General features: G+C 49.5%; 1 protein-coding gene and 3 non-coding genes across 4 annotated transcripts; 3 read left to right on the top strand and 1 right to left on the bottom strand.

Annotated features, from left to right (window-relative positions):
* The first annotated feature begins 6,361 nt into the window (after positions 1-6,361).
* On the top strand, positions 6,362-6,433 carry TRNAG-UCC (transfer RNA glycine (anticodon UCC)). Its single transcript has one exon. It is a non-coding gene; the product is annotated as a tRNA-Gly (tRNA).
* A 4,359-nt stretch (positions 6,434-10,792) lies between these two features.
* On the top strand, positions 10,793-10,864 carry TRNAM-CAU (transfer RNA methionine (anticodon CAU)). Its single transcript has one exon. It is a non-coding gene; the product is annotated as a tRNA-Met (tRNA).
* A 79-nt stretch (positions 10,865-10,943) lies between these two features.
* On the top strand, positions 10,944-11,017 carry TRNAI-AAU (transfer RNA isoleucine (anticodon AAU)). Its single transcript has one exon. It is a non-coding gene; the product is annotated as a tRNA-Ile (tRNA).
* Positions 11,018-13,105: 2,088 nt separating this feature from the next.
* On the bottom strand, positions 13,106-23,879 carry LOC147650759 (mitotic-spindle organizing protein 2B-like). Its single transcript, XM_086848583.1, has 3 exons — positions 23,722-23,879; positions 23,488-23,630; positions 13,106-14,185 (listed from the first exon to the last, which is right to left on the bottom strand). Exons 1-3 carry the CDS (start codon positions 23,856-23,858, stop codon positions 14,025-14,027), a joined length of 441 nt encoding a protein of 146 aa, XP_086704709.1. The 5' UTR covers positions 23,859-23,879; the 3' UTR covers positions 13,106-14,024.
* Between the last annotated feature and the right edge of the window lie 3,094 nt (positions 23,880-26,973).

Raw genomic sequence — 26,973 nt, 5'->3', positions numbered from 1 at the left:
CCAGACCAGTGCCAAGGACCCCCTTTGGGGTAGAATGGCTGGAAAGAAAGGAGAAAGTCTGTCCCAATAGAGATTTCACTCTGAGTCCTCTGGGAAGCTTTCACCCCCAATCTTAAGAGTTCCTTACTGTCCATCTCCAGATCTCTCTCATGTCCTGGTTCTCCAGATTTCATAAGCCTGGAATCTGGCCACTCTATGGATGGTGCCCTTTCCTTGGCACTGCAGAAGCCATATCTGGGTTGGTGTCCCCAGGGACAAGGGAGGTGGTGGTAATCTCTTATGGAGAGAGGCACTGGCAGAAGGGCCAGACAGAACATAAAGGCTTCAGCACCCGGCTCATGGAGGGAGGCTGAGGGCACTGCACTTGTGCAGCCTGGTGGGGATGAGCAAGGTGTGGAGCGGGGCATGGAGCTGCTGTCTTTACCACCTCCTGGAGGTTCTGGAGAGAACTGAAACCAGACTCTCCTGAGAGAAGCACTGCCAAAGGGCAAGAGGCAGCAATCCGAAATTGCAATAAAGGAAATCCCAGGGCTCCCCAGGGTAAGATGAGGGACAGGCCTCGGAGACCTGCACAAGGGACAGTGACTTCTTTCTTAAGCTGTGTCAGTGCTTAGAAGTCAGCAGAACAAGTCCCAGAGCCTGCTGAGGAACTGGGGCAGTTTGATCTGCCCCTAGCAGTTGATAGGAGCACAAGACCTCCAGAACACCATCCAGACCTTCTGGGGCTGATCTGGGGTACTCTGAGTCACCACAGCCCTTGAGCTGCCACCAAAAGGCCATGACTTGGGAGACAGCAAATGCAGGAGATTGCAGAGAAGCACCAGATGATCCACAAATGGGGGGAAAAAAGGTGGGGAAATGCCCTTCACGGCAGCAGAAGGATATGATGATTGAGGATATGAACACTGCTATCCCTTGAACACATAAGTCTGTGGCACCCAGTTCACTCAAATCCACACTGGTGACTCGGGTTTGCCTGAAGCTCAGGGATTTTCCCAACTCTCCCACATCATGATGACACCCATGTGCTCTGGGAGACTGATCCAGTGTCCCTTTGAAATGTAAAATGCATGGAATGGAAAACCCCATCCCTGACCCAGGAAAGAGAACCATGAGCTTTGGGCTCCCTGCCCTCAGCCTTTTCTCCAAAGCCACCATCCAGGTCTCTGGCCTCTGGGATGAGCACACTGAGCAAAACAGGTCGGTGTGGCTGTGAGTCTCTTTCAGGAAAGGACATGGCATCTGTTTGATCACAAAAACAGGCCGTGGTACAGCCTACGGACTGTAAGCAATGACATGGCTGTCACTCAGGCCTGCAGGGGACATCCTTCCAGCAGAATGTGGACTTTCCTTGCCACTGAGCTTTGCCACTTTCTGCAGAATTGTGTCTCTTCCCTGCTATGGGGTTGTTCAGTGTTGACTTTCTGCCTCAATTGACCCACAGTCTTCTGTAGGTCTGTGATGACTCGTGGGAGAAATTACTCTCAGGATTAGCCTGAGTGCCTGCACTGCAAGTTTCTGAGAGCTGACGTGAGGTGTCTCTTGTGGTTGAACTTCACTGTAACTGGAACCAAATTAACTATCACGAAGAATGAGCGACAGAAGCAATAGACACTACACAAATTCATTTCAACTCACCTTATATACCGACCTGAGGGTTATACCAAGGGTTACCAAGTCAAGTAGCCTTAGGAAGCTGGGACACAGATGAATCATTTCCCTGTTGGGTGGTATGAAACTGGAGAAAAATGCCTGAGATGAAAGAGGCAAGGACTTCATCAGCAGTGAGGCCTTGCAAGTGGCCACTCCCAGAGGCTTGAATGTTTTACAAACAAGGAATGTTTGTGGCCCCATAGGGCTCTGGGACACAGCATAAAAGGCTGCGTTGCTGCAGGCTCTGCATCCTCCTCTCTGGCCTCCCTTTCCTTGAGGAACAAGGTAAGCCTGAGTCCGCTCCATGCCTCCCTGTGGGCTGAACTGCTGTCGTGGAAGCTGCCCAGGTTGGTCCTTCGGCTGCCTCAGCTTGGCCTTGACACAGAAGTGTTGAAGGTCTGTCAGCTCTTCCATGCTGGTGGCCGGGGACAGCTGGGAAGAGGGAGCTTTGTTCCAGCAGAAGGGGATCAATGGGGCTCAGCTGCAGGGGGATGTGCCCAGCAGAATTCGCACCTGCTGTGGAGTAACAAAATGTCCCAGTGCAGGCCCGGACATGTGTAACACAGCCATGTCTGTTCTGGAAATGGGCTGTGAGCCGCCTTTCCACAGGGGCCTTAAAGCCTCTGTGCTGGGCCCTATTCCCAAAATGGGGCAGCCTTCCTCTGCCATGCCACTCGGAGGGCACAAAGAGGGTCGTGGCAGCTGTAGGCACAGAGTGTGTTTGGGAGACCAAATGTGTCCCTGGAGAGAGCTGAGGGACAGAGAGACAGACTGATGCTGAGGCTGCTCCCTGCTCCCTGCTCTGTGTTGCAGCCTTGCCTCCTGCACCAAGAGATGTCCTGCTGCAGACCCTGTCCCACACGGCCCTGCGGCCCCTGTGGCCCAACGCCCCTCGCAAGCAGCTGCAGCGAGCCGTGCCTCGCCCGCTGTGCTGACTCCACGGTGTACATCGAGCCTTCCCCGGTGGTGGTGACCATGCCAGGCCCCATCCTCACCTCTTTCCCTCAGAGCACAGCCATGGGATCCTCTCTGTCAGCTGCTGTGGGCAGCTCCCTCAGCACCTCAGGGGTTCCCATCTCTTCTGGGGGCTCCCTTGGGCTGGGGGGTTCAGGCCTGTGTCTGTCTATCCCCCGCTGCGGTCAGATCTGCTGAAGCCGGCACATCATCCTCTTTGTCCTTGGCAAGCTCTGGGCCCTTTTCCCTCCCCGGCCCCTGCACATGTTCCTCGGTCTCTGCTCTGTGCCACCGCTTTTGCTCTTTCTCATTAAAGCCTTTGTGCAGCATTGCTGGAGAGTTGTGCTCATTTGTCTTCCTCCTCCCTCAGCTACCACTTGCTCTGCCAGGGTGAGCACTGGCTGCTGTCCTGAACTTACCAGCAGCTGCACAAAGAACTCCCAGAAATTGCACCAGAGCATCAAAGGCTCCGTCACTGAGCTTGGCTCTGCAACCTGGAGATCACAGCCCTGCAGGGCCCGGTGCCAATTTGTTCCTTGTGAGAGTTAATACAAATATTTTGAGTAACTTTTCAGCCCTGTCAAAGCTTCTTCACAGAAGCATAGGAAAATCAATCTTGACACTTCCATCTTCTCTTGGTCTTATGGGAATTATCTGGAAGAGCTGAATACTTGACTATGGAGTGAAACATAGAAAAGTAACCCTTCTATATCCAGCTGTAGGCAATGTGACTTCATCAGATTTTGATGCCAGAGTTAGCTACTAAATGCAGTAGAGAGATGAAAATTGCATTGGAATAATTTAGCACAATTTGCATGGAGGCAGGGAATGCAGAAGGGTAATGGTTCAAATAGTATAGTTGCAAAATTGAAAGGAGCAAGAGGGTTTAGCACTTGATCACTGATAGATTTAATAAAATTATTCTATAGGAATTGCTTCATTTATAAAAATGTCCTAATCATAGCTTTAAAATAACTTCCATACCACTATCAACACTCACATAGGTGGAGAAAAGTACAGATTTGCATGTAGCAGTGTAAATGTACTTATCAAAAATCCCCCTCGGACACAGTGAAATAGATCAAACCCCACCAAGTGTGGGTCACGGGATAACTGACTATTCCCCACCGTGGCTGGGAAGCTGATGCTGCTGTAATGGTCAGGGCCGTTCCCAGCTGCATCATGCAACAGCACCTGGTGTGGTGAGGCACCTTTCACCACCCAGCTGGTCTGGTTAAGGGAATTCTTGGTCTTGCAGCTGGTTCGCTCTGGGTTTGTCAGGGGGAGGAGCACAGGCGAGGCTGAATTCCCGCAGCCACAGGGCAGGGTATCCCAGATGCCTGGCTGAGGCCAAGGCTCATGGAGCTGCAGCTCCCCTGGGGCTGTGCCTCTCAGGCCTCTGGAATGTGGCCTCAGGGACCCATGAGGGCCCCAGCTACACATCTGGAGTGGAGCCTTGGTCTGAAGTGGTGATAACACCACTTGCCTGGCCACTGGTGTCGTGGTACAGGGGGTTTGATGAGCAGGGTGGGGCAGGCTGGAACAAGTAGTTGTGGCCAAGCAGTGAAAGGTGATGGAGGAGAAATCCATTGCGGTTTCCCAGCATAGGTTTGAATCCTGCCAGTCCGGGGCAGCTGACCACGCTGCAGCTGTGACACTCCAGGTACTTGCACAGGTACCACCCCACAGGTGGGTGCCATGGACAACAGCTGGGCTGCCCAGAGGGCTCTTGCACTTAGAGCCCTGTGTGTTTCCACGCAGAGCTGCCCCAAGGAAGGAGCTGAAGCCAGCCTGCCTCACTTCTAAATAGTGCCTTGTTAAGGAGGTCTGGATGGGCCAGCCCAGGCACTACTGGGAACCATCTCCCACCCTTGGGAATGTCAGGCAGGACAGGAATTGCACCAGGAAGATAGGGAAGCTCCTCGTCTCCCTGTCTTGAAGGCATCCCTCAATGGCTGATGGGCTGCAACAATGGGAGAGCTGAGCCAGGAGGGAGGACAAGCCAGGAGCTGTGGGGGAGTGCAGCCCATCACAGCCCCTGTGAAAGGCAAGGCACTAACAGCTCTGCAACCTGCTTAATTTCAAAAACTCTGCCTATGACCAAGAGTTTTTACCTCACAGTGGATGTGACCTGAAGACCCAACCTAAACCAGCTCTCACAAGCTGAGAACATCCCATATGAGCAATAAAATAATAGAACATTTGTTTAAAACAATGACAACACCCCACTGAGGATCTGTCCTCTCCACCTACAAAGGCAAAGCACAGAGTGATTATGTCAACGGTAGTATCTGAGTAGCCTCCCCCCAAAAGATTCATGTCACTGGTCAAAAGAAGTGTACTGTAAACATAAACCTTCCTCTTCCAGGCTGAACTCCTCCATGCATTGGGCTGGGACCTTTCCTTGTGCATTACTATCAGAATTCCACCCATAATTAAGAGGCTGATGGATCAAAACCATCTTCTGCTAGGGCACTCTTTCACAAATGCTGCCTTGCCCAACAACTTTTACCCTGCTTGGCTCTCTGTGCACCTTTGGCCCTCCTCTACCCTCTGCCCTGCCACCTGGCATGTCCCACAGGTGGCTGTGGAGCAGCAGGCACAGCTTTTCCCCCCTGAGGCCAGCTCAATCCCCAGCTTCCCAGTGTGGGCTTGACTCAAAGACCTGGGACCATTCTCTGTCCTAATCTGTTTGCTGCTGTGACTACTTATAGGGTGATCCAGGATCAGGGCTAAGCAGGCATTCCTCAGGGACAATGTGCTGGTGGTGCCTGGGTGTTGGCAGTGGAGCAGACATAGAGTGCTGCAGGGCGGTCTCTGGGGGAAGAGGTAAGGGGCTGCCGTGTGCTGCACACAGATGGTTCCATCTCCGTGCCAGACTGCTGAGCTATCAGCAGTTTGTGGCCTCCATGAAAACATAATGCAGAGAGGGTAAACAATGCCAGACAGAGAGAGGAGGGAAAAAAGAAGGGTCAGGAAGAGCAGAGAGAAAATTCATAACACCATGCTGCTTTGGTTACAAGAATGTTGAGTGAAGCAGAAAAGCTGATCCTGGATAAGAGCAAGGAAAGGTTGTGTTTAATGTTAGTTTCAGTTTTTTTGTTACTCACTATGTGAACCTTTTTCAATTGGCCAAAGATGGATTTCCCGAAGTTGAGCCTGCTTTACCAGCAACAGTTTTTGTAAAGCCATGTCCCAGTGTTTATTTTGTCCTGGAAGAATTCTCATCTTATTTTCTATGCTTCTCATTCACTGAAGGTGGGGTGGGAGTAGCTGGGTAGGTGGGTGGCTGTGCTTACCCCACCACAGGTATGTACTCACAAAAGCACCTACACTGGCGCAATGTGGGTGGGCAGTGATGCCACTACCAACGTCCCCTAAAGCACCACCAGCACTCATAAACAAGGGAGTCTGCCTGATCCTTTTCTTCTTTGGCTGCTCAGCACTGGAGATTGGTACTGGACACACAGATCCATCTCTCCCACATCCACACCACAGGTCTGTGGAGTCTGTGCCTGCAGCGCAGTCCTGATCTGTCCAGGCTCCTGCTCCAAGCCTAGACATGCCCTGGTGGTGATCTTCTCTTGTTGGTGTCTAGCCCAGCTCGAGTTTACCAGCCAATGCCTCACACATGGAAACACCTGTACTCTGTGGCAGCTTGCAGCAGTGCCCACAGTAGCAGCAGGAGCCGATGTGTGCCTGGAGCTGGCCAGGATGGGAAGTGTAGGAGCAGGGAGCAGCAGGTAGTGCAGATGCGTTGGTGGTATAGTGGTGAGCATAGCTGCCTTCCAAGCAGTTGACCCGGGTTCGATTCCCGGCCAACGCAGGGCAAGTTTTGTTGTTTCACTTGCTCCCAAAGAGCAGCTTGGAGGCCTCAGGCTGTGGCTCTGTAACCTTGGATGGCAAACCACAACTTGTAGTCCTGGTCCTCTTCCCCGCCGTGGCACATGTGTTTTGATGGACAGGTTTCCTCCTGAGAGGAATGATGAGCTTGTCTTTACAAACAAGCTGTGGGTCAGTTGATAAGATGTAGCTATCAGTGAGAGACGACAGAAACAATGGGATGGATTCCAGTAGAAGATCAAAGAGGCACTGAAAGAACACTATGAATTCCATAAAAGTTAAGAAGGGATTATGCATTGGGGGTGGGGGGGGAAGGTACCCCAGGTGTCAAGCGTTCCGGGAAGCCTGTACCTCTCAAGTACCTCAGCCTATGGGGAAAGAGAGAAGGGACAAGCGGCCGGGAATTAGGATAAAAAGGAGGCTGCGCCCTCCAAAAATTTGAGAGACCCCAGGGGAATGCCCCATGGCCTCTCCCTTTATTCGAATAAAGAAAAAGGACTCCTCTGTCTCCTTTTTGGACATAAACCTCTGGTGTTCGTGGATTAATTTTCCTGACACTCCCATGCCTGGTTCTCCCCAGTACCATTCCCAGGGACTCAGATGAGGTTGATGAAAAATGCTCACGCAGCACCAGCCCTTGGGGTCCTGGAGGGCCCTCTGCTTTCACGAGTGTGTTTTTCCAGCTGAGATGGCTCTGGGCTGGGCCCCTGTCGTGGTTTTAAACTAATAACTAAGAAAATTACTTATTTCTTGCTGTGAGATTTTCTTTTTTTGCTTTTTCAAAAGGGAAAAAAAAGAAAGTTTATTGACAAACCACAATAATAAGAACACCAGAATAAACTTCCAGAAAAACCTTTCCATCTCCTATCTACCTATTATTCCCTTGTTCACATGACAACAGAGACAAAAACTCTGGAACTCTGATGGTTAAAACAGTCCCAATTCTTCCTAGTCTTTTTACCAGTCTTTGTAGAGAAACAAGTTTCTTCTTGTTAATTTATGGAGTTTCTCACAAGAAAACTATTTTTGTTATAGTTTTCCATTGCCCTGATGTTAGCTGCCCAGAGCTGCTATTATTAGAGTTCACTCCTCCCATTTTCACATCACTCTGAAGTGTGTATGGGCCATGAGTCTAGAGATTGCATTTTTAAGGATAAGTTATTCAAAGGCAAAAAAGTCTTCTTCATCTGTTTCTGTGAGCTTCACTAGAAAACAGTTTTCTCATTGCCTCTCAAGGCTTCAAATCTCCCAGCACTTCACTATACCATAATTACTCTACTTTTTACTCAAATTTACACTTTGAACACTTTATTCCTCTCTAGATCTTTTATCATGAATTAAAGGAGTTCTTTTCAGGACTTCATTGTCCATCTCCATACTTTTAACAGGGAGATATTTCAGCTTAATTAAAGCATCTTCTTAATTCTCTACCTCTTCTGAAGCTTCTTTTCTTTCCTGTCACTGGTAGTTTATAAAGTCTCTTTTCATGTTGATCTCTCTCTCTCTCTCTCTCTCTGGATAAAAAGATTAATCCGCAAGTCTCATCTGGGTAATGAAAGAGTTAAAATCTTGCCCAGGCTTTTGTAGATGGTTCAGTGATCTCTGCTGAACAGGAGCTGGAGCCGTCTTCGATGGAAAGTTCTTCATAGCTGCTCTGGAGAGTGTAGTCACCGCCCCAGCCCACTGCAGGTCCAGAGCCTCTCTCCTTCTTCACTCGGCAGTTTTGAGTGAATTTAGGTACAGCAAAACCTGCAGCCGAGCCAGAGATCGGCTTGGCCCGGCCAGGGCCCGCGGAAAACCTTCCCCAGGCCCCCCCATCTCCCGGCCGGGAGACGGGGCAGGCCCGGCCCCATCCCCGCCCGGCCGCATGGCCTGGGCAGGGACGGGAGGCCTGGACCTCCGCCACCCTTCACAGCCAGGAAACAAAGAGAACAAGAGAGCTCTGGTTTTACACTTTAAGGTAGGGTTCACAAGTTGATCCCACTTTTCAATGCCCTAAACTGCTGTCAATTCTCAGCAATGACCGATAATTGGTCAGGAGAAAAGACTCCAAGCACTTCCCAGCAACTCCAACTCTCTTAAAGGTAAAGTAACTCCATGACAGCCCCTCACCGCTGGTACAGGAGCCAGATGAGAGGGATTTCAGTGTTGCTGCTGCAGCTGGTTGCACCTGGCAAGAGAAGCATTCTGCTGTCGCACAGTGATGATGAAGACTGACAATGCCCAGGTGGGGACAAAGGCATGACCTGCATTTCATGAGGCCACTTAAGCAATTTGGGGGTATTTGTGGGAGGAGGCCTGTTCTTTATAAAATGTCTCAGCATCACATTGGAGTGAAATTGCTCTCCATCTTCCACCTTTTCCGTCTCTGCAGTCCAGCTGGTCAAATGCTTTACCATTCCCCTTCAGAGGGGATGCTGGTACAGACAATGTCTGTGCTCATAAAACAGAGTCATTTCATATATAGGCTCAGAACTGTCGCTGCTGTTTATTTTCATATCAACACAAGGGAACTTTGCAGAAAAAGCAGTTTTTGGGTTTCATCATCCTTGTCCATTCCTAGGTAAAGGAGATCATATTGCTGTCTGCAACTGCTTAGTGTGGGGGTAGATACTCTTTCAGAAAATGAGGGCAAATATTTTTTTACAGTGGTAAAATATGAGATGATGGGCACAAGTCAGAACATGGGAAATTTGGATTAGATATGAGGAATATTTTTCTACCTTTAGAATATTCAGATTTTGAACGGGCTGCCCAGAGAGTTTGTGAAAATGTCCTTGAAATTTTTGAAAACTTTAGTGGACGAGACCTTATCCAAGTGGCCTGCTGTGTGCAAGGGGAGAACCAGAGACTGTAGAGGTTTCTTCCAGCCTCCATTATTCTGAGCTTCTAATAATTACTCTTAACATGTTGGGTTTTCAAACTTACACCTGAAGCTGAGGTGCCAGGAGTTTTACAGAAGGAATGGTAAAGCCAGCTTCCTATAAAGAGGATTTACACTGACATTTGAACTGCTAGAATTGAACTTCTTGCTACTTGTCTTGCTTTAAAAGGAACCTCCCTTGGAATGAAAAAAAACATGACCTCCTTCCCTCTAAATCATTATAATTTTGAAATTATGGGGCCTTCAGGCAAAGATACGGGGAAAGGAACAGTAGTTTTTTATTAGTATTTATATGTGTTACAAGACAGACAATCAACCCCAGCAGCAACACCCAACAGAACTGGAACCAGTCCTGCCTCTCCCGCAAAACAGAATAGAAACAGAACAGAACAGAACAGAACAGAACCGAACCGGAACCAGTCCCTTATTCCTTTATGGTCATATTTTTTCCATTTCAAGGAAGGTTCCCACCTTCCTTGGCAGACACCTGAAGGTGTCTTCCCCACCTTAATTAGCATCTGCAGCGGCCCAGTTCTTGGACCCAAAAGTGTCTCAGAGGTAAGAGGTCCCTTTTTTTGACGATGGCTGTGGTACACACCTCAGTACTCCAGGGGGCAAGATACTGATGGTACAAGGCAGCAGCATCTCAACAGGATAGACAATTTTTGGGGGATGTTCACCCCGGGATCAGAACACCGATTTCCCAAGGGTCCACCCCACTTCCTTGTGTCTGTTAGAAAGAGGATGTGGGACTGAAGAGGGACGAAGTCACAGCCAGCAACCCCTCAGGGCAAAACATGTTCCATGCTGGGTAAGCACGTGGGGGGGAATCCTCAGCTTCTCCTCAAAATGAGGAGTCACATTGCAGTGCTGACAGTTCATCCTCTTTTTGTGCCTGAGTCCTTCTGCCGCAGTGCTGCTGTGAACACAGTGCTGCTGTCCAAGGCAGACACAAGGTGTGTGATGTGCTGAGTAGCTCCAGACACAGGCTTTATGTTCTCATCTGTTTTTTATTTCCAAAATATAAATATATCTCCCACTGACAGCAGTTTGGGAAACCATGAATTTGTGAGAAACTTGTGCAAAAATCCACCCACCTGCCTTCTTATATGTTCCCCATAAGACCCTTGCCTGCTTTCCTAAAATCTGATGGACGGGTGGCTGTACACGACAGGTGAACGGGAGCTCCTACCAGGCAAGCCAAAAACCAGAAGATACCAGATGGGCTACGCCTCTGTTCCGCTTTCAGCAGCACAGAAGGGACTTGACCTGTGGTTCCCGGAAGGAAGTCCCAGTTATAGCCGGACGTGGGGCACCACAGTGCGCCCGTTCCTTGTCCCCCGGTGCTGCCGGGGTGTCCGGTCACCCCGCACGGCTGGATTGGTGTTTGTCGGTGCTGCCACTACCGGTGGGGCTCTGGACTTGTTGGGGCTGCGGTCCCCCTATGACGGCAGCAGCAGCAGAGTGGCGCAGCGGAAGCGTGCTGGGCCCATAACCCAGAGGTCGATGGATCGAAACCATCCTCTGCTAGTTGTGTCATTATTCCTTTTTCTCGGACGCGAAGCCCTGGCTGGGTCACCAAGTAGTGGCGCGAAAGCGCTATCGTTGAGGCCGGTTAGCTCAGTTGGTTAGAGCGTGGTGCTAATAACGCCAAGGTCGCGGGTTCGACCCCCGTACGGGCCACTTTCCTTTTTCCCGAATTTCAATTTTTTTTTCGTCTCCGGCCCTTCCTTTTTGGACAACGATGGGGCAAGGGAATAGTTTGTAGGAAAACATAGATCCTGCCCGCGCTGCTCAGCGCTGGCGGATGGTCCACTAGAAGAGCTTCTAGGCTCTCCCCGTTTTCCCTACTCCTCCTTTTGTAGGTGTTCATTCCACCTTAAGGATAAACCTCACTGGGTACTTGTGGCAGGTGCACTGGCTCCAGCAGCCCTCAGACCTGGGGCTGACCTCAGGTATGCGGCACTAACCATGCCACCTGCTGCTGCTGTGGAGGGGCTGACGGTCAGACCTCAGCCAGCAAGGTTTATTGTGACCATCTGACGACAAATACGAAGCAGCTGGGGTACAGATGGAGCCTTGGTAGGCAGGCAGGGCAGTAGAGTCAGTTGTCCTGAGAGAAGGACTCCTCTGCTTGAGTCAGGATGCTGTGCAAGGTCACTCTGTGAGATTGAGAGCCCTCGATTTATTGGGTGAGTGTTTGCACATTACCCTTCTAAAATCTTGTGAATTCTGAAGTCACTCAGGTAGTACGAATTCTCCTTAACATCACACATCTCTGTGCAAATATTGACAGAGCTTTAATTAATTTGATTTGCTTATCTGCTTTAACTGCTTTATAAAAAAAATCTCATAAAATTATCTGTGGATTTTATAAGCCTCCTTGGCAATGCTACAGTCAACATTGCCCATTTAAACAGTGAGTAATTGTCAAAATCCAGCTTTGCACAGAAAGTGCATCAGTCAGTGTCCTGCTCATGCACCTGATTAAACACACTAAGACTGACAAATGTCCATGTCCCCAGCTTTCAGCCACCAGGAAGGCTCAATGTGTGACCACAGGAGGCAGACTGTGTCTGTAATCCCAGACTGGTAGATGGGCATTAGATGCCACGCAGGCCATCATATCTTTATGTCTCTGTTTTCCCACATTTATGGCTCCCCTAAACCACCTTGATCCCTCCTTTTCCCCCCTTTTCGTTCCTCCCCCAAACATCCCATAACTCACAATCCAAAAATGCTCTTCCCTTGTATCATGTACCGTGACCTTTTTCCCTAGCGAGGGACCAGACATGACCTGCACGTGGCCCCATTTACCCTCTGGACAGGAGCCACCCTTCTGAGCCCAGCAAGAGCCCTGGGAGCAGCTGGGACAGGGAATCTCCAGCATAGTGGAGGTTCCCAGGGTTCCACCTCCCCCTGCTTGTCTTCATTCCAGGAGATGAGCTTTTAATCACCTAACCTAATGTTGTCTCATGGTAGGAGGGTTCCCTGCAGCCCTGTCTGACCCTAACACCCATCAAAAACGCCCCACATTTTGCCCTGTCCCTTCCAGTGACCCTGGCAACCTCAGGGGACCTACAGCCCCCAGGACATTGAGCTGAAGTGCCACAGAGGACAGCCCCTGCCCCAAAGTGCTGCACCCCAGTCAAACCCCAACTCACTGCAGCATCTACAGCTCTGCAGAGCCTGGAGGGAATAAGGCTGAGGTTATGGGAGGGGTTGAACATGGGGTGCAGGGGTGACAGGGGCCAGGGATATGGCTCCAAAAAGGGATGTCAGGGTTGTAGCTGGAGCTCAGGCATGGGATGGTCTCAGGTGGGACCACTCTTGAGCATTGATATTCTAGAATATCAACCTTCTTCTTTGGGTGCCACTTCCCTCCAGGGCTCGAACCCAAGGGACTGTATCAAGCAGATGCCCACAGAGGCCAAAGTCTGCTCTCCTGAGGCCCAGCACTGGTACTGTAACTTGTGCCTGCCCTCAGGCCTCTGGACTCCACCCTCAGTTTTACCAGGGGAGCAGCTGGACTTCGTTAGCTGATCAGAGCAGGAGAAACCCAGACCCTGCAAATCTCATTTTAGCACCTGTTGAAGCAGGCCTGTTGCCACGGCAACAGAAAGCCCAGAGCACCGCAACTGCTCTAGAGAAGCAGCCCTGAAAAGGGCTGGGCCGAAGCGCGTGTGAGCGGCTTCAGGCAGGCGAGTGATTCCAGCTCGGCTCAGCGGCGGCAGGCAGGCGACACGGGAAGAAGGGACGAGAAAGCTGGTCTAGCGCTCAGCCACGCACAATCCTTTATTCAGGCAGAGTTTTGGCAAAGGGAGCCAGCAACAGCTAATCTCCCGGACAGGGGAAAACCCGGGATATTGATAGGGGAGGAGAGGGGCAGGGGGAGCCGGAGATACATGTATCGGGGTGGGACGGCAGGGGGGAACACCAATGGAGCACAACAGTTTAACATATCTAACTCAAAGATCCCTGGGAGCGATACATTTTCTCTCTCTTAAAGAGAAGTATCTTGTCTCCAGGGGAGAGCCAGGATCTTGGGCTCGGCGGGCTCCTCTGCACCCACAGCCAGTGAGAGGTAGATTTTGGGTTTAGGAATCACCATCTAACACCCATAGAATGGAGGCACTTTCTCCTAATTAGAGACATGGAATTCATCAACAGGCCCTGAGCTCCCAGAGCCATTAGGAGGCACCCTATCTCCTTGAGACCCTCTGGAGCCATGCATGGTAACACTTGAGCTCCAATAAACCCACTTACCTGTTTTAGGTACTTGTATGTGTCTTGTTCTAAGTCATGGAGCTATTCCCTCCCATATCTGGCACAACCTCCTCATTTGACCTGACTCCTGAGGCAAAGGGGGCTGTAACACTTTGCAAATGAATAATCACAACAGCACCACTGGGAGAACTGAACATGGGATTATGTCTTGGGAGAGATCAATCTGGTTTCAGATATAGGTGCTAGAATGCTGTAAATAGGCACATGGGGAAACAGGGGAAACCAAATGAAGGAACATTTCCTAGCAGTCCACATGGCCAAAGGAAGTTTTGGAAATAAGAACCAACAGCTCTGTTCCCTGTATTAGAAATCGTGTTTTTAGGTTAATACATACAAGCAGATTTAACAAGCACAACTTATATACACTGTCAAGCATCAAAATCCATCTGTTCTAAGTCCTTATTTAGGTACTGCTGCCTCCCCCGCTGTTCTTCCCAGAGGTTCCTGCCTTCTGCATTCGGCTTGCACTTGGCTGTCGGGACATCCTCTGTGCAGATCCCTCCCGGCTGCTTCTTTCAACCAGAATCTGTGAGCCACTGACAGCAGAGCTGGTTTTATTTCTCCCTGAATAAACAAATAAATCCATTAATTTTCACATCCCAACCCAGGCATCACCACACAGCCGCTAGCCACAAGCATTCCCTCAGGAACCATGCAGGAGGCAAAATTCCATTAGATCTCACAAACATCTTCAGCATCCAGTGCAGAAAGCAAATTCGTGAATTCAGCCCAACAGGTATCAGTGCCATGAAACCCAAAGAAGTTACAGTAGAAGCAGTTTTTAATTTTCATGTAATCTACAAAGTAAGCAGACACTTTGTTCCAGTCATTCCACACAGGAACAGCAGCATAGCAAACAGCACTGTTTGTTTGTTAGCAAACAGCTAAACACCAAGAGCTTCCAACACCTCAAGCTGGGGTAAGTGAAAGGATGTGCCAGTGGCCACCGGTGCCTAAGACTGTTGCCACATCATCAGTTCACACACACTTCTCTCCACATCATTTCTGTCACTCAATGAGCAGATTTGGATTTCCTATCATTTTCTGGGGCTTTCAGGCACTCAGACTTCTACACAGGACTTCAAATGTTCTTACTGAGTTCAAGAGGTGAGAGTTCCCTTCCTGGAGGCACAACTGACAGGCTCTAAGAAGCAAAGCAGGAGCAGGGAGCAGCATTGGGTACAAAGCTAGAAGCTGGGGGAGGCAAGGGGCAACAGGATCCTGTCAGAGGAGAGAGTGACAGACTCAGTGTTGCTGATACAAATGTCAGGAGGGAATGAGGAACACTGACTTTTCCTGCCGCTCCCTCAGGTGAGAAGTAGGATTCACTTTAGGAAAGGGAATAAAAGGAACATGATGTACAGCTTTTATTAAAGAATTTAACCTCCATGAAATATCATAAAAATGAGTAATAGCAACAAGAAAACAAAACAGGAATACAGTGGGCTATAGTTACATGCATGCAATTTAAATGAAGAGTGATATTCTGGCAACTATTCACAGTGCAACTTGCACAACATCAACAGCTGCTCTAGACTCTGGAGTCTCCATGGACATGGTTTGGAAAGCATCATCTTGGATCATCTGTGCTATGGACAGTGAACAGTTACTTGCCAGACCATCCTGTCTCCTTGAAGCAGCTGTCTGGAAAGAGAACTCACATGAATACTACCAGTTAACACCTTGATGCACCAGAAAGACAATCCAAGAACTTCCAAGTAGGAGCAGGTGGCCATTATTAATCTGTAAAATTTGAGTGGCACAAAAATCCATTCACTTATCCCAGCCAAGTCAGGTGCTCTTGAAAAACTCTCTTCTTGTCAAGCATGGCAGTGATGTGCCAGCAGTCACCATCCCCTGGCAGCCAACCAGCCTTGCCAGCTGTGCTGTAGCTCAGGCACTTTAAGCAGCTTCATTAAAGCAAGTGCTGTTCACAAAAACAAACATACTGCGCAAAGGTAATACATGATCTCACAGTATTTGAGAGAAGAAGTGGCAGGAATAAAAGCATTATTCATCATGATGCTTTTAGCAATCCTGGATGTCTGCCCAGGTGAATGTCCTCCCCCTGCTCAGGTCCTCAACCCACGTACAACTCCAGCGGTGTGCACACACACACTGGGACCCTTAAGCACTACTGCAGTCAGGCCCCCAACGTTCTGACCCAGCCAGAACAACCTGGGGAGAAAGAGTCATTTGAAGAGAAGATGTGCTCAAAGCACGTGCCCTCCATCCCCCTAGCCTTGAAATCACAGTAAAACAAACCAGACAAACTGCATAAATACCCAGAATATTTTTGGAAGCAGCCTGTGCAGACCCATGTACCAGACAAGGACAGCTTCTGAAGTGTGCAGCGACAGGCATGGTTTGTGCTTCTCTCAGTTACACTATCAGAGATAACAGATTCAATTACCACAAAGCACAAAAGCAGCTCAACGACCATAAACTCTCTGTAACTCAAGTACTACAGACAAACAAAAGGATTTCACTGATATTTTCCTTGGTGACTGTCACTGTTTGGCATTGACCAAATGCCAGGCACCCATGAAAGCCATTCACTCACCCTCCCATGTTACACCTGGGTAGAGGAGACAAAATTTAACAAAGGCTTCATGTATTGAGATAAGGACTGGGAGGAAACACTCAAAGAGCAAAACAGGCTCATCTTAGAGACACAAAGTGAGTTTCTTACTAACAAAATCAGAGAAGTAAAATAAGGTCTTAAGAACACCTTTTCTTCCCCCAGCCCCTCCCTCCTTCCCACTGACAGCACAGGGGAAGGGGTGGGGGTTTTTGGTCAGTTCATCACCTAAGGTTTTCCTCTGCTTGGCTCAGGGAGGGAAGTCATTCCCCTGTGAGACTCATAAGTAAGGTAAGGCCCTTACCTTGAATGTGTCTGGCTGCCACAGAATAGCTATATAGTCTGCAACCAAAACAGCTATGGAAGGAAGAGATAAGTCAAGAGAAAGACTAATCAAATAACTGCCTCCCCAAAGATGACCCCAGAAGCAGGAGCTGTTTATCTCCTCAAGAGCCAGACACAGTTTGGGAAGAATGGTATGTGACCCAAGCAGTCTTAAGTACCAGAGGGAGAAAGAAGCACTGCCTTGTGTTGAGCAGGAGGCAAGAGAAGGTCAATCAGCCTTAGGAAAGAAAAGAACCCCAAATATGCTTTCAGAAGTAGAAATCTAAAGCTCTTCTCTTTCAGTTTCCTCTCTACTCAACCTACCACTTTCCTCAAGGGATCCTTTCCTGCCTCTGAGCAGTAACAAGGACTACAGATTCTTCTCTCACTGGCTAATAAATAAATAAATACATAAATGTCTTTTGTTACATTCACTTGTAGCAGCCAGGGATACCAGGGCTTCAACAATCTCAAGATATCTCCTGCAGTATATATTGACATCAGCCCCACAAACTGTTCTCTTTTGCCACACAGTTCTCAGATCTTCAAAGCTGCTGCCATATCTTCAGCAGTTAATACATAATCTGGGCTATTTCCAGAGCTAAAACATCAGTCAAGAGCCCAAATCATTCACCTCTCCTGCTCTTTTGATAAATGGCTCCCTTCAAGACTGCTCAGCAGAGCCACAGGAGCTTCTCTCCTATGACTGATCAACATGAAACACACCACCTTTTCCATGCAAATTCTCACATGTCCTTGGTTGCTCCTCATTTTGTTAGTTTTCATCACCACACTTGGGATATCTCATTTTCTCTCCTTCTCTTGCAAGCAAGATTACAGAAAGAGACGATGAGAGAAGTCCCTCACTTTTCTCTGAGAGCTCTATTGAGTCTGGTTTTTTGAGTGTTTCTTTGGTAGGGTGGGGGGAAAGAATGAACTGTCAGAGTTATCATTCAAACTCGTATTTCATTACCGTGCAACAAACCATACAACAAGTCCGGCATTTACAGTATTCCTCTAAATCCCTTTCTATCAGGTCTTGCCTTGCAGAGCATGAAAAACAGGAAAAAAACCCCAACTTGCTAATCAGCCTGAAAAGACTGAAAAAAATTTAAAAAATTATCCCAGTGCAGCATTTAGTTTGATGTCCAGGAGAGAGGAAAGTCCAGGTAACCCTGCAATCCTCCTGCAGGATAAGTGTGACAGGACAGAGACCTCCATGGCCACCTGGTCTTTTGGGACTAGAGCCACAGCAGATTGTGAGCATTCCAGCCTAGATTTTTTGCAATTTATTCCTGGGATAAGGAATAAAAAAGCTGTTTGTCTGATATTTCTGCTGAAGTAGAAAAGCCTACTTCACTACCCATCACCTGTCTTTTGAGAGCATCAAAATTTATTATTGCCTCCTGGGAGAGGAAAGGCACAGGAACTTTTAACCAAGGCAATTTCAGCCATCCAAGAAAGCACAGTACAGCTGAGAAATTACTGACATAATGCCAATTTCTGTACCAGAAGATAACAGAGGTCTATAAATTGAAACTAGTTGGTTGCCTACAATACAGAAAAAAATATTCATTTTGGAATGTGAGCCTGGGGGGAAGGGAGAAGAACAGCAATAACTTCACATCAGGAATGCTCTGTGCACAGAACTTGTCCCATGTATTTACCGTGTCCATGATTTCACAGAACACGAAACAAGGCCTCTAATTCAGAAGGCTTAAACTCTATTGTTTATGGTAGGAAAAGCTGGAGGGAGTGAGAGTTGCAGGATAAAATCCAGAAGGCAACCTAACTGCTCCTCAGCGACTGTAGGAAATCCACTTATTGGAGTGGTATTGATGGGGTGCTAGAAAAAAACTGAGTATAAGCACCTAAGTAAGAAAACCATGATCAGGACTCTATTAGTCCTTTAATTAGTCCTATGTAAGTCACCATTAGGTCATGGTGTATATCTTTTTTCAGAGAAGACATGCAGACTGCAAAGTGTCTGGGAATATTTTCAGGTGCAAGGCACACATTGCCACCACTCAGATCCCATGGAGATATTTAATTTACAATTAAAGCATAATAGCCAGTATAACCCACAGGAAAAATCACTGTATGATGTATAAACCCCAGATTAAATAAATATAAGATAAATCCTTTGCATCTCCAAGGGGATTCCGTCTGCCACATCAGAGCTTTATACAGAATTTTCCTTGTCTCAGCATTATCCTTATCTCTTTCACACAGAAGTCTACACTACAAATCCCACATCAAGTTGAACCCTGAGATAACTAGAGGCTGAGTGGAAGAGGAATGCAAAGCAGCTGGCATGGCCAGCCTGCAGCACCCAAGACTGCTGACAGTCACCACTCCAAAAGGCTGGTCACAGCTACAGACAGACTGCACAAAGGGAAAGAAACAAGTGAGAAAAATGGATAAACAGGGAAGGATAAAAAACCCCGCAAAGACGGCAAGAAGAACACACAAGAAATACAAAGCTGGCAACAAGCTGTGTAATACACCAGGGAGTATTTATAAAACAACTGAACAGCAACACTTATAATTCTGAGGTCTTGACTGTATCTAAATATTTACACAGGAAGGAAGTAGTTAAAATATTTTTCCACACAGACCATAAAATCTCACCATGTGAACCTTTGACAGAGCCCATGGCTGATGATGGGCTCAGTGTTTTTTCCAAGAGGCACTGGAGCTTGAGAGTTTCCCTGGGAAGGAGAGCATTCTGACCCCTCCTATGCACAACTCCTTTCTTCCCATGTCAATTAGTTCCTTGCAGCCTTAAAATCCACACACCAAACCATAGGCCCACAAAGGAGATGGGTTTTGAAAAGCAAGCTCATGTTAACAACACATCCAGAAGAGAAATTACCTGGGGCAAAGCTTTGGGAAGTAATTTTATGGGAAGACACTCTTTCTGGGGAAGTAGGGAATGTGAAAAAAGAGGTTGGAGTCCAAAAAGCAAGAGAAGCATCAAAGACTAAGATCAGCCTAAAAAAAAGAGCAGGGCATTGACATATGCATGTGTATAGAGAGGTAGAAAACTGCAGGGGAACCAGCAGGGACCTGAGGGTTGGCTGATGGAAACAGAAAGCAGAGAAATAGTATGTGAGAAAATGGGATACTTAATTACACATATGTCTGGTCTGGGACAAACTCAACACCGATGTCCTTAACAGAACCCTCCCCCTCACACACACAAAAGGATACCTGGAAAATTATTTCTATTTCAAACCAGCACTTTCCCTCACAAATGAAATGCTGAGGGGCCATTTTGAGTGCGGCTTGAATTAAGCTGCATCCAGCTAAATATGCCAGATGGATGCTCCAATACCCACACACAGCAATTTGCAGGCAGCTGTCATGGATTCAGTCACCAGCCAACACAGAACACCATCACTGTGCTCTGTGGGAAAATACAGAGCTACTCATTTCAGACTCCCTGATGCTTCATCAGCACAAAAGCTGAGATAACTACAGGGCACCCCCCACCACCAACAGTGCTGATCAGGTCAGTTTCATCAGCCTTATTTTAGCTGTTCTTAAAAGCCTCCCTGCACCATGACATGCTGGGAAGCCTAAGCCAGGATCTCATTACTGATACAACTGGAGCAGAGCAGGCTTGGGTGATCTTTGGTGAGATCAGGATTCCTTCAGCCGCTTGTCTGCTTTCTGACAGGGAAGAAGTGCAGGGGCTGAGCTGAAACGCAAGAAGCAGCTTGAGAAGCTTGCGCAGGACAATCACTGCTCTTGTTAGAAGCACAGAGCTTGGGCTGTAACCACACAAGTCCCAGTGATGCAGAAGAGGCATCTCCCCCAGCCTGGACCTGTGTGAAAGCTGCACCATCCTCTTCTTAAATGGAAGCAACGTCTTCCAACAAGAGATTGCAGAGCCAACAGCAGGTAGCACTTAGGTTCCCCTTCCTTACAGCAGCTCCTAACAGGAAAGGAGGCAAGGCAAGGCAAACCAAACCCTCCTGCAGAAAAAATCCAGCCCAGAGGCCACCCCCAGACACCCTGTTAACACTTACCAACTCCTGAAGGATGGACTTGGACAGTACACAGAATGAAATAAGCTCAGTGAAAGAGAAGCGATTTTCAAGTTGAAGGATGGTAAGTTTAGATCAGGTATTGGGAAGAAATTCTTCCCTGTGAGGGTGCTGAGGCCTTGGCACAGGGTGCCCAGAGAAGCTGTGGCTGCCCCATCCCTGGAAGTGTCCAAGGCCAGGCTGGACGGGGCTTGGAGCAACCTGGGGTAGTGGAAGGTGTCCCTGCCCACAGCAGGGAGTGGAATGAGATGAGCTTTAAGGTCCTTCCAACCCAAACCATTCTGTGATCCTTACAAGGATGACTGGACAAAATACATCCTTCTTATTAACAGGATCTTACCAGCACTTCCTATACTCACAGAAATTAAACCACAGGACTAAAGTTGTGATAAGCCCCTGCTGAGCTTAAATTCTGCCTAAACCATTTTCTGAGCATTAGTTTTTCAATGCTAATTTTATTCACAAAGAAATGAGCTGATGTCAGTGGGTGCTGTGTGACAGCAAAGTCACCTGGGTCAGCAGAAACTAAATAGAGAAGCTTTCATTCAAAGTGAATTAGGGTCCTAACCTAACACAAGCTTACAGAAAACAAAAAACTCTGACAGAGCTGGGAAGACCAAGCCTTTTGACAAGGTACAGAAGTGCTGTCCATCGGAATTTGGTCAGGGATGAATGTGAAAAGAAAGAGGAGGCCTAAGCGCTTCTTCATCACCATTAACAAGCAATGGCTTGCAAAGAGGGAAAATCCAAGCTTAGCATTTAATGTTTGACCACATCTGCAGCAAAATTGTGGCTTGGTGGGCACAACCTGCCTGTTCCAGCAATTCCAGTGCATTAACTTGCACCGAGGACATATTTTAGACTTGGGAGATAAGGCAACAATCGGCCAAACTGGCTACTGAAAGCCAAACTAATACCAGATATATTTACCACAAGCAACACCAGCTTTCCCTGAACTTCAGAACACTTCGTTTTTGTTTCCAAGGGCTTGCCCTAGAGCACCCCAGGATATCAACATGCCAATTTTGAAGGTATACTACAAAAAGAAAAGCCTGGCTGGACACCCTAGGACTGAAATCTGACTCAGACCAGGAGATGCTCTGCTGAAGATGCAGAATTAGCACAGAAGTAAGCTCTCAAAACAACTGCTAACTCCTGCAATCTCAGCTTCTCTAAGGTGCCTGCAGTAGGATGATAGAAGGCAACATCTAAGGGAACACCAATGATACCTTAGGGCTTCTGGCTTTTCCTCTTGAGAAATTTAATGCTGATTAAAAAACAAGTCACCATTGGCCTGAGTGAGCCCCCTACCAGCTAAAATTAGCTCACAGCAGTAGCCCAGTGCTAGAAAAAAAAAAGCTCACTTGTCCAGAAAGTACCACTCAAAGAGCAAACATGAGAGAACAAAAGCTGCTCCACATTACAGACAGGAACAAAAACCTCAGTAACATGCCTTCATAGTTTAAGCAGCCAGTAACAGCTGGAGCACCAACAGAGAAGAGAGAGTAAAATTTAACAGCATTTTTTGATCAAAATCTCTGCTCTTTTGGGATATTTCCTCTTAATGTGCTACCAGAATAGCACACTGCATCACACTTGAAAAAATCCAAGTGCCGCACCTTTCCCATTTCGTCTAGGAAAAAGTAGTCAGCCAGGTGTCTTCCCTTGCCCCTGTGCATATTCAGAGTAATTTCTCAGTGACATGTGAGGCTGCTCTCTTCACTACAATCTCCTTCTCAACAGGGAGCTGTTAACCAAGAGCATCTCCTGAGAAAGGGAAACCTGTTCATGGTGAGTCCAAGGAGTCCTGGACACTTTACCCACACACTCCTTCTGGGCATCAGGAAATTTCCCAAGTTCCCCTCAGCTGCTCAAAGAGGGGATTCTCCTTGAGCTCTGCCATTATGAAGGTGCCAGTTTGTGGCATAACTCCTTTATCCCCAAACTGATTGCTTTTCAAATTAATCCCCCTCTCAACTTCACTTCCAACAGGACTTGCAAGCACAGCCAAGAGAATAAACATGCCCAAACAGGGGCACTGCCTCTTTCTGACACACTTTTAAGCACAAGAGAGATGAACTTTTCCATTGGGAATCCAGACTTAGTGACAGCAGACTTATTTTAGTTATTTCTTTTTAAACCTTTTGGAAATAATCCACAGAGTTGGCGAGCCATAAGTCACTACAGGGAGTTAACAGAAATTTTATTAGAACTGGTTGAGAATAAAATAAAATTATATCTAGTATATGTATATATGGCACAAGTTCAGGGCTATGGTTGTTATTGTCCATGGAAACTGGAGTAGTAAGGAGAAATAAATGCATTCAAAAGCAGTAACTATTTTAGCTGACAGTCCCCGCCTTCTACTTCATCTTCCTACACAAATACTATCTCTGTAGAATGGAAACCGCTGCATGACCATTAGAATCCACCACGCACATCGGAACAGAGTAAAAGAAGCAACACAGCTCTCCTCCTTTTCCAGGGATTCCTCATGGCCCGGAAACTTTTTTTTTGAGTTATATACAAACAAAGCAGTACTGAATAATACTGTAGATTATAGTGTTTTTTTCTGTTTAAGGGCAGAGCCAGGAGGCTACAAAACGCAGCACAAGTACTGCAGCGACCTCCCCCCGGAGGCCGCGCTGGCTAAAAAGAATGAGCATTAAGACAAACAGGGCGCGGGCAGCACTGGGGCCGGGCCGGGGCTCACCCCGAGCCGCCCCCCGGGCTGGGCCGAGCGGCCCGCGGGCCCCTTCCCGCGGCGGCCCGGCCGCGGGGCAGCGCCGGGCGAGCTCCGGGCCGCGGCGGGGTCCGGCCAGGCCCCGAGGCCTCTCCGCGGGAACACAGCGGGGCAGGGCCCAGCGCCGCCCCCCGCCCGCCCCGCTCCGCCCCCGCCCGCCGCGTACCTCGGCTGTCGGCGGGGATCGGCGCCGGCGCGGCGGGGCCGCCCTCGGGCCCCGGCGGGAGCCGCTGCCCGGCGCACATGGACTTCAGCACCTGGAACACGGCGAGCGGTGCCACGTTCATGCGTAGCAGGTCCAGCAGCACCCTGCGGGGGAGACACCCGGCACCGGCAGCACCCGTCAGAGGGGACTCCGGCGGCACCGGCGGCTCCCGTGGGTGCCGGCCCCGCCGCTCACCGGAACACCTCCGGGTCCAGCCCGCTGCCCGCCGCCTGCGCCAGTTCGAACAGCTCCGCCTCCTCCGCGCTCAGCAGCTGCTTCCGCCGCAGCCGCGTCTCCACCGTTGCCGCCATTCCCGCCGCCCCCTCCGACATGGCTGCGAGGCCCCGCCCCTTACGCCAGATCACGCCCCACACAGTGCTAGGCCCCGCCCCCCCGCTGCCCCGCCCCCCGCGGTCTGGCCCCCGCTGCTCCCGGTCCGGCCCCCGCTGCTCCCGGTGCGGCCCCGCCCCCCGCGCTCCGGCCCCCGCTGCTCCCGGTGCGGCCCCGCTGCTCCCGGTCCGGCCCCGCTGCTCCCGGTGCGGCCGGCAGGCGGCAGCCGCGCTCCAGCCGCGGGCCCTGCCCGGCGCTGCCGCAGCGACCTCGTAGTGACAATGTCCGGTGTCCGGTGTGCGGTGCGTCCCGTGTCCGTCCCGTGTCCGCCCCGCCGCCTCCCGCGCTCACCCCGCCGCGGGCGCCTCTGCTCCAGAGCAGGGCAGGAGCCAGAGAGAGCCGCTGAGCGCGCCAGGGGCAGTGCGGTAACTTGGAGTGCGGGGATGCCGTGGGGACTCGCGGAGCTGCAGAAAATCCGTGTTCTTGTCCCCAGCTGTTCCCTGGGCCGGGTGGCAGCTCCCCCAAACGCACTGCAGTCCTCGAGCTCAGAGATCATCTGGAGTTGGGTGGGGAAGAAAACTGGAAACTTGGGTCTTGAGTCGCACGGTGGCAAAGAACTGGCAAACTGACATTGAAATTGTTCTGTCTAAACGGAAATGAACTGTTGCCGTCAGGGAGCCATGGTCCGTTCTGCTGCCCCGGGCCCAGCACACACAAGCCCCGGAGCTGCACTGTTAATGGAGAGCAGAGCTGAGCTGTGTCCCCCAAGCACTGCCATGAGAGATTCCCATCCATCCACCCGTTCCCATCCATTCCATTCCTACACCAAGCCACAGGAGACAGATGCTCCCACTCCACACCCCAAACCTGTGAGTCTGTCAAAAGGTGACCCAACCTTGTGCCCTGACGGCCCTGCTGACAGACAGACATTTACTGCAGATGCCAAGACAGGAATGACATGGATTATGATAAAAGAAGGATCTTGCTCTTTATGGCCCCAAGCAGAACCAGCCCAGCAAGAACATGGCTGTTTTGAGTGGGAGCAGCAGCCAGCAGGAATTACTGGGATGTCTGCAGGGCTGCCAGTGCTGAAGCCCCAGAGCCTAAAGTTGTCCCAAAAGCTGGACTTTCAGCTGAGCAGGGAGTGCAGGGTCTGGTATGCAAGGGGACTGAAAAACAGCCTTGTGCTTGCTCTCTTGCCTGTTCTGGTATGTGACGTGCCACTTCCTTTGGGACAGGCGGGAAGTCAAACGCGAATGCAAGAGCCCTCACTGTGTGGGGTGATGCAGTCTCCAGACTTGGTCCCACATGGACTACCTCCCCCTGCCTGTGGCATGTGAGAGCTCAACTACAACTCAAAACAGAAGAGAGCAAGATGCTTTTTAGCTCAACCTTTCTCCGGAAAAAAAACAAAAAAAAACCAAAAAAAAAACCCCGGAACCGCCTTCTGTAGGACAAGCTGGAGAAGTCTCAGCCTCTCACATCTCTCCTTCCAAGCCCCAGCCTGTTCCAGCTGGCAGCTCCCCTGCGTGCTGTGGCCACCAGCATCACAAACAGGGCTGGAGACCTTCCCAGGGCAAAGGATAGGAGACCCTGTGACCCCCAGGCTTCCTTCGTAGGTCATTGCTTGTGTCACATCTTCCCCACATCTCTCGGTGCAAGCCTGGATGGGCCTAGTCTGCAACTTGGAGTGACAACTCTCCTCTGGACTTCAAGGTTTTCTCTGAAGCATTTCTGGGGGTTCTGTTGTCTCCATTTCTTCATTTTGCTCTCCCTATCCAACAGATCAGCAGAGGAAGTCCTTGGGAACCATAAACTTCCCATGGGAAGGCCTCAGTTACTGGAGCTGCAGTCTGGGTGGCACCAGGGACTCTGGCTTAGATGACACTGAGCAGGGCCCTGGGCCTTGTGGGCTGCCAGACACTCTCCATTGCCTCTGGCAGGACTTTGAACCCCAATCACCACTCAGTCCACAGTTTCCACAGGAGGACGAGCCAGGATAGCCTGGGATGTTGATGCTGGCTTCCCAGGTCGGCAAGCTCCAATTCCGCCCTCTATCAGTCTTTTATCCTTCTTGGTTCCCTCCATCCTGCAAAACTATGTATTTTCATAGAATCATAGAATGGTTTGGGTTGGAAAGGACCTTAAAAAGCTCATCTTGTTCTAATCCCCTGCCATGGTCAGGGACACCTTCCACTCTCCCAGGTTGGTCCAAGCCCCACCCATCCTGGCATGGAACACTTCCAGGGACGGAGCAGACACAGCTTCTCTGGGCAACCTCTGCCAGGGCATCATCACCCTCTCGACCAAGAATCTCTTCTCAACTAATCTAAACCTGCCCTCTTTCAGTTTAAAACAATTCCCTCTTGTCCTGTCACTCCAGGCCCTTGTCCAAAGTCCCTCTCCAGCTCTCTTGGAGACCCTGAGAGCACTGGGAGGGGCTTTAAGGTCTCCCTGAAGTCTTGTCCTCTCCAGGCTTAACAGCCTGGATTCCTTCAGCCTGTCTTCACGGGAGACAGCCCTGTGAGCCTCATTTTGGTCAGTGAAGTCCTGTGCAGGGATAACACAGCCCCAAGCTGACTCACAACCAGGCAGAGTGGCACGAGACCAGGGCTCCACCAGCACAGCCCTGAGACCGAGCACAAGCTGTTCCCAGCAGTGCTAATCCAATTACAAAACAAACTTCCTTCCTCCATTATCAGGACCTGCAGTAAAAACTAAACCAGCTAAACCAGCCCAGCGATTATGGAGGGCTTAGTGAGGGACTAGCGATCAGGCAATGAATGACAGAGCTGTTTCACCTTCTGGGAGGAGGAACACAACACGGGCAGTTGGGAGGACAAGGGGAATTGCTGGAACAAGTGGATTAGGAATTATTACAAACAAAGGTCTTTGGTCTAACTTTATGATCCCGACAGTTAACCTTACAGCCACATAAGGTTATTCCCCAACTCTTGTCCTTCCTGGGGATTAGCATCCTTATGAATGGGAATCCCTGTCACTTCTCTAGCCCTGCTGGATGCCTGCCCTCACCCACCCCATTCCCAAACAATGCTCACTTCAGTCACAGGATGGCAAAGGCAGCACTAAAATACCCTTTCAAGAGTTCAGATTTTC

The sequence above is a fragment of the Cyanistes caeruleus genome, chromosome 13 (genome assembly GCF_971803275.1).
Source record: "Cyanistes caeruleus chromosome 13, bCyaCae1.hap1.1, whole genome shotgun sequence".
Classification (NCBI taxonomy): Eukaryota; Metazoa; Chordata; class Aves; order Passeriformes; family Paridae; genus Cyanistes; species Cyanistes caeruleus.
This window is presented reverse-complemented; position numbering and strand designations above follow the sequence as displayed.

What these genes read in the sequence shown, in the direction of transcription:
- LOC147650759 (XM_086848583.1), bottom strand. Translation starts at nt 23,858, where the DNA reads ATGTCGGAGGGGGCGGCGGGAATGGCGGCAACGGTGGAGACGCGGCTG. An exon ending in CTGGACCCGGAGGTGTTCCG is followed by an intron (nt 23,631 to 23,721) that starts GTGAGCGGCGGG and finishes TCTCCCCCGCAG; the next exon opens with GGTGCTGCTGGACCTGCTAC. An exon ending in GATCCCCGCCGACAGCCGAG is followed by an intron (nt 14,186 to 23,487) that starts GTACGCGGCGGG and finishes TTGTTTATTCAG; the next exon opens with GGAGAAATAAAACCAGCTCT.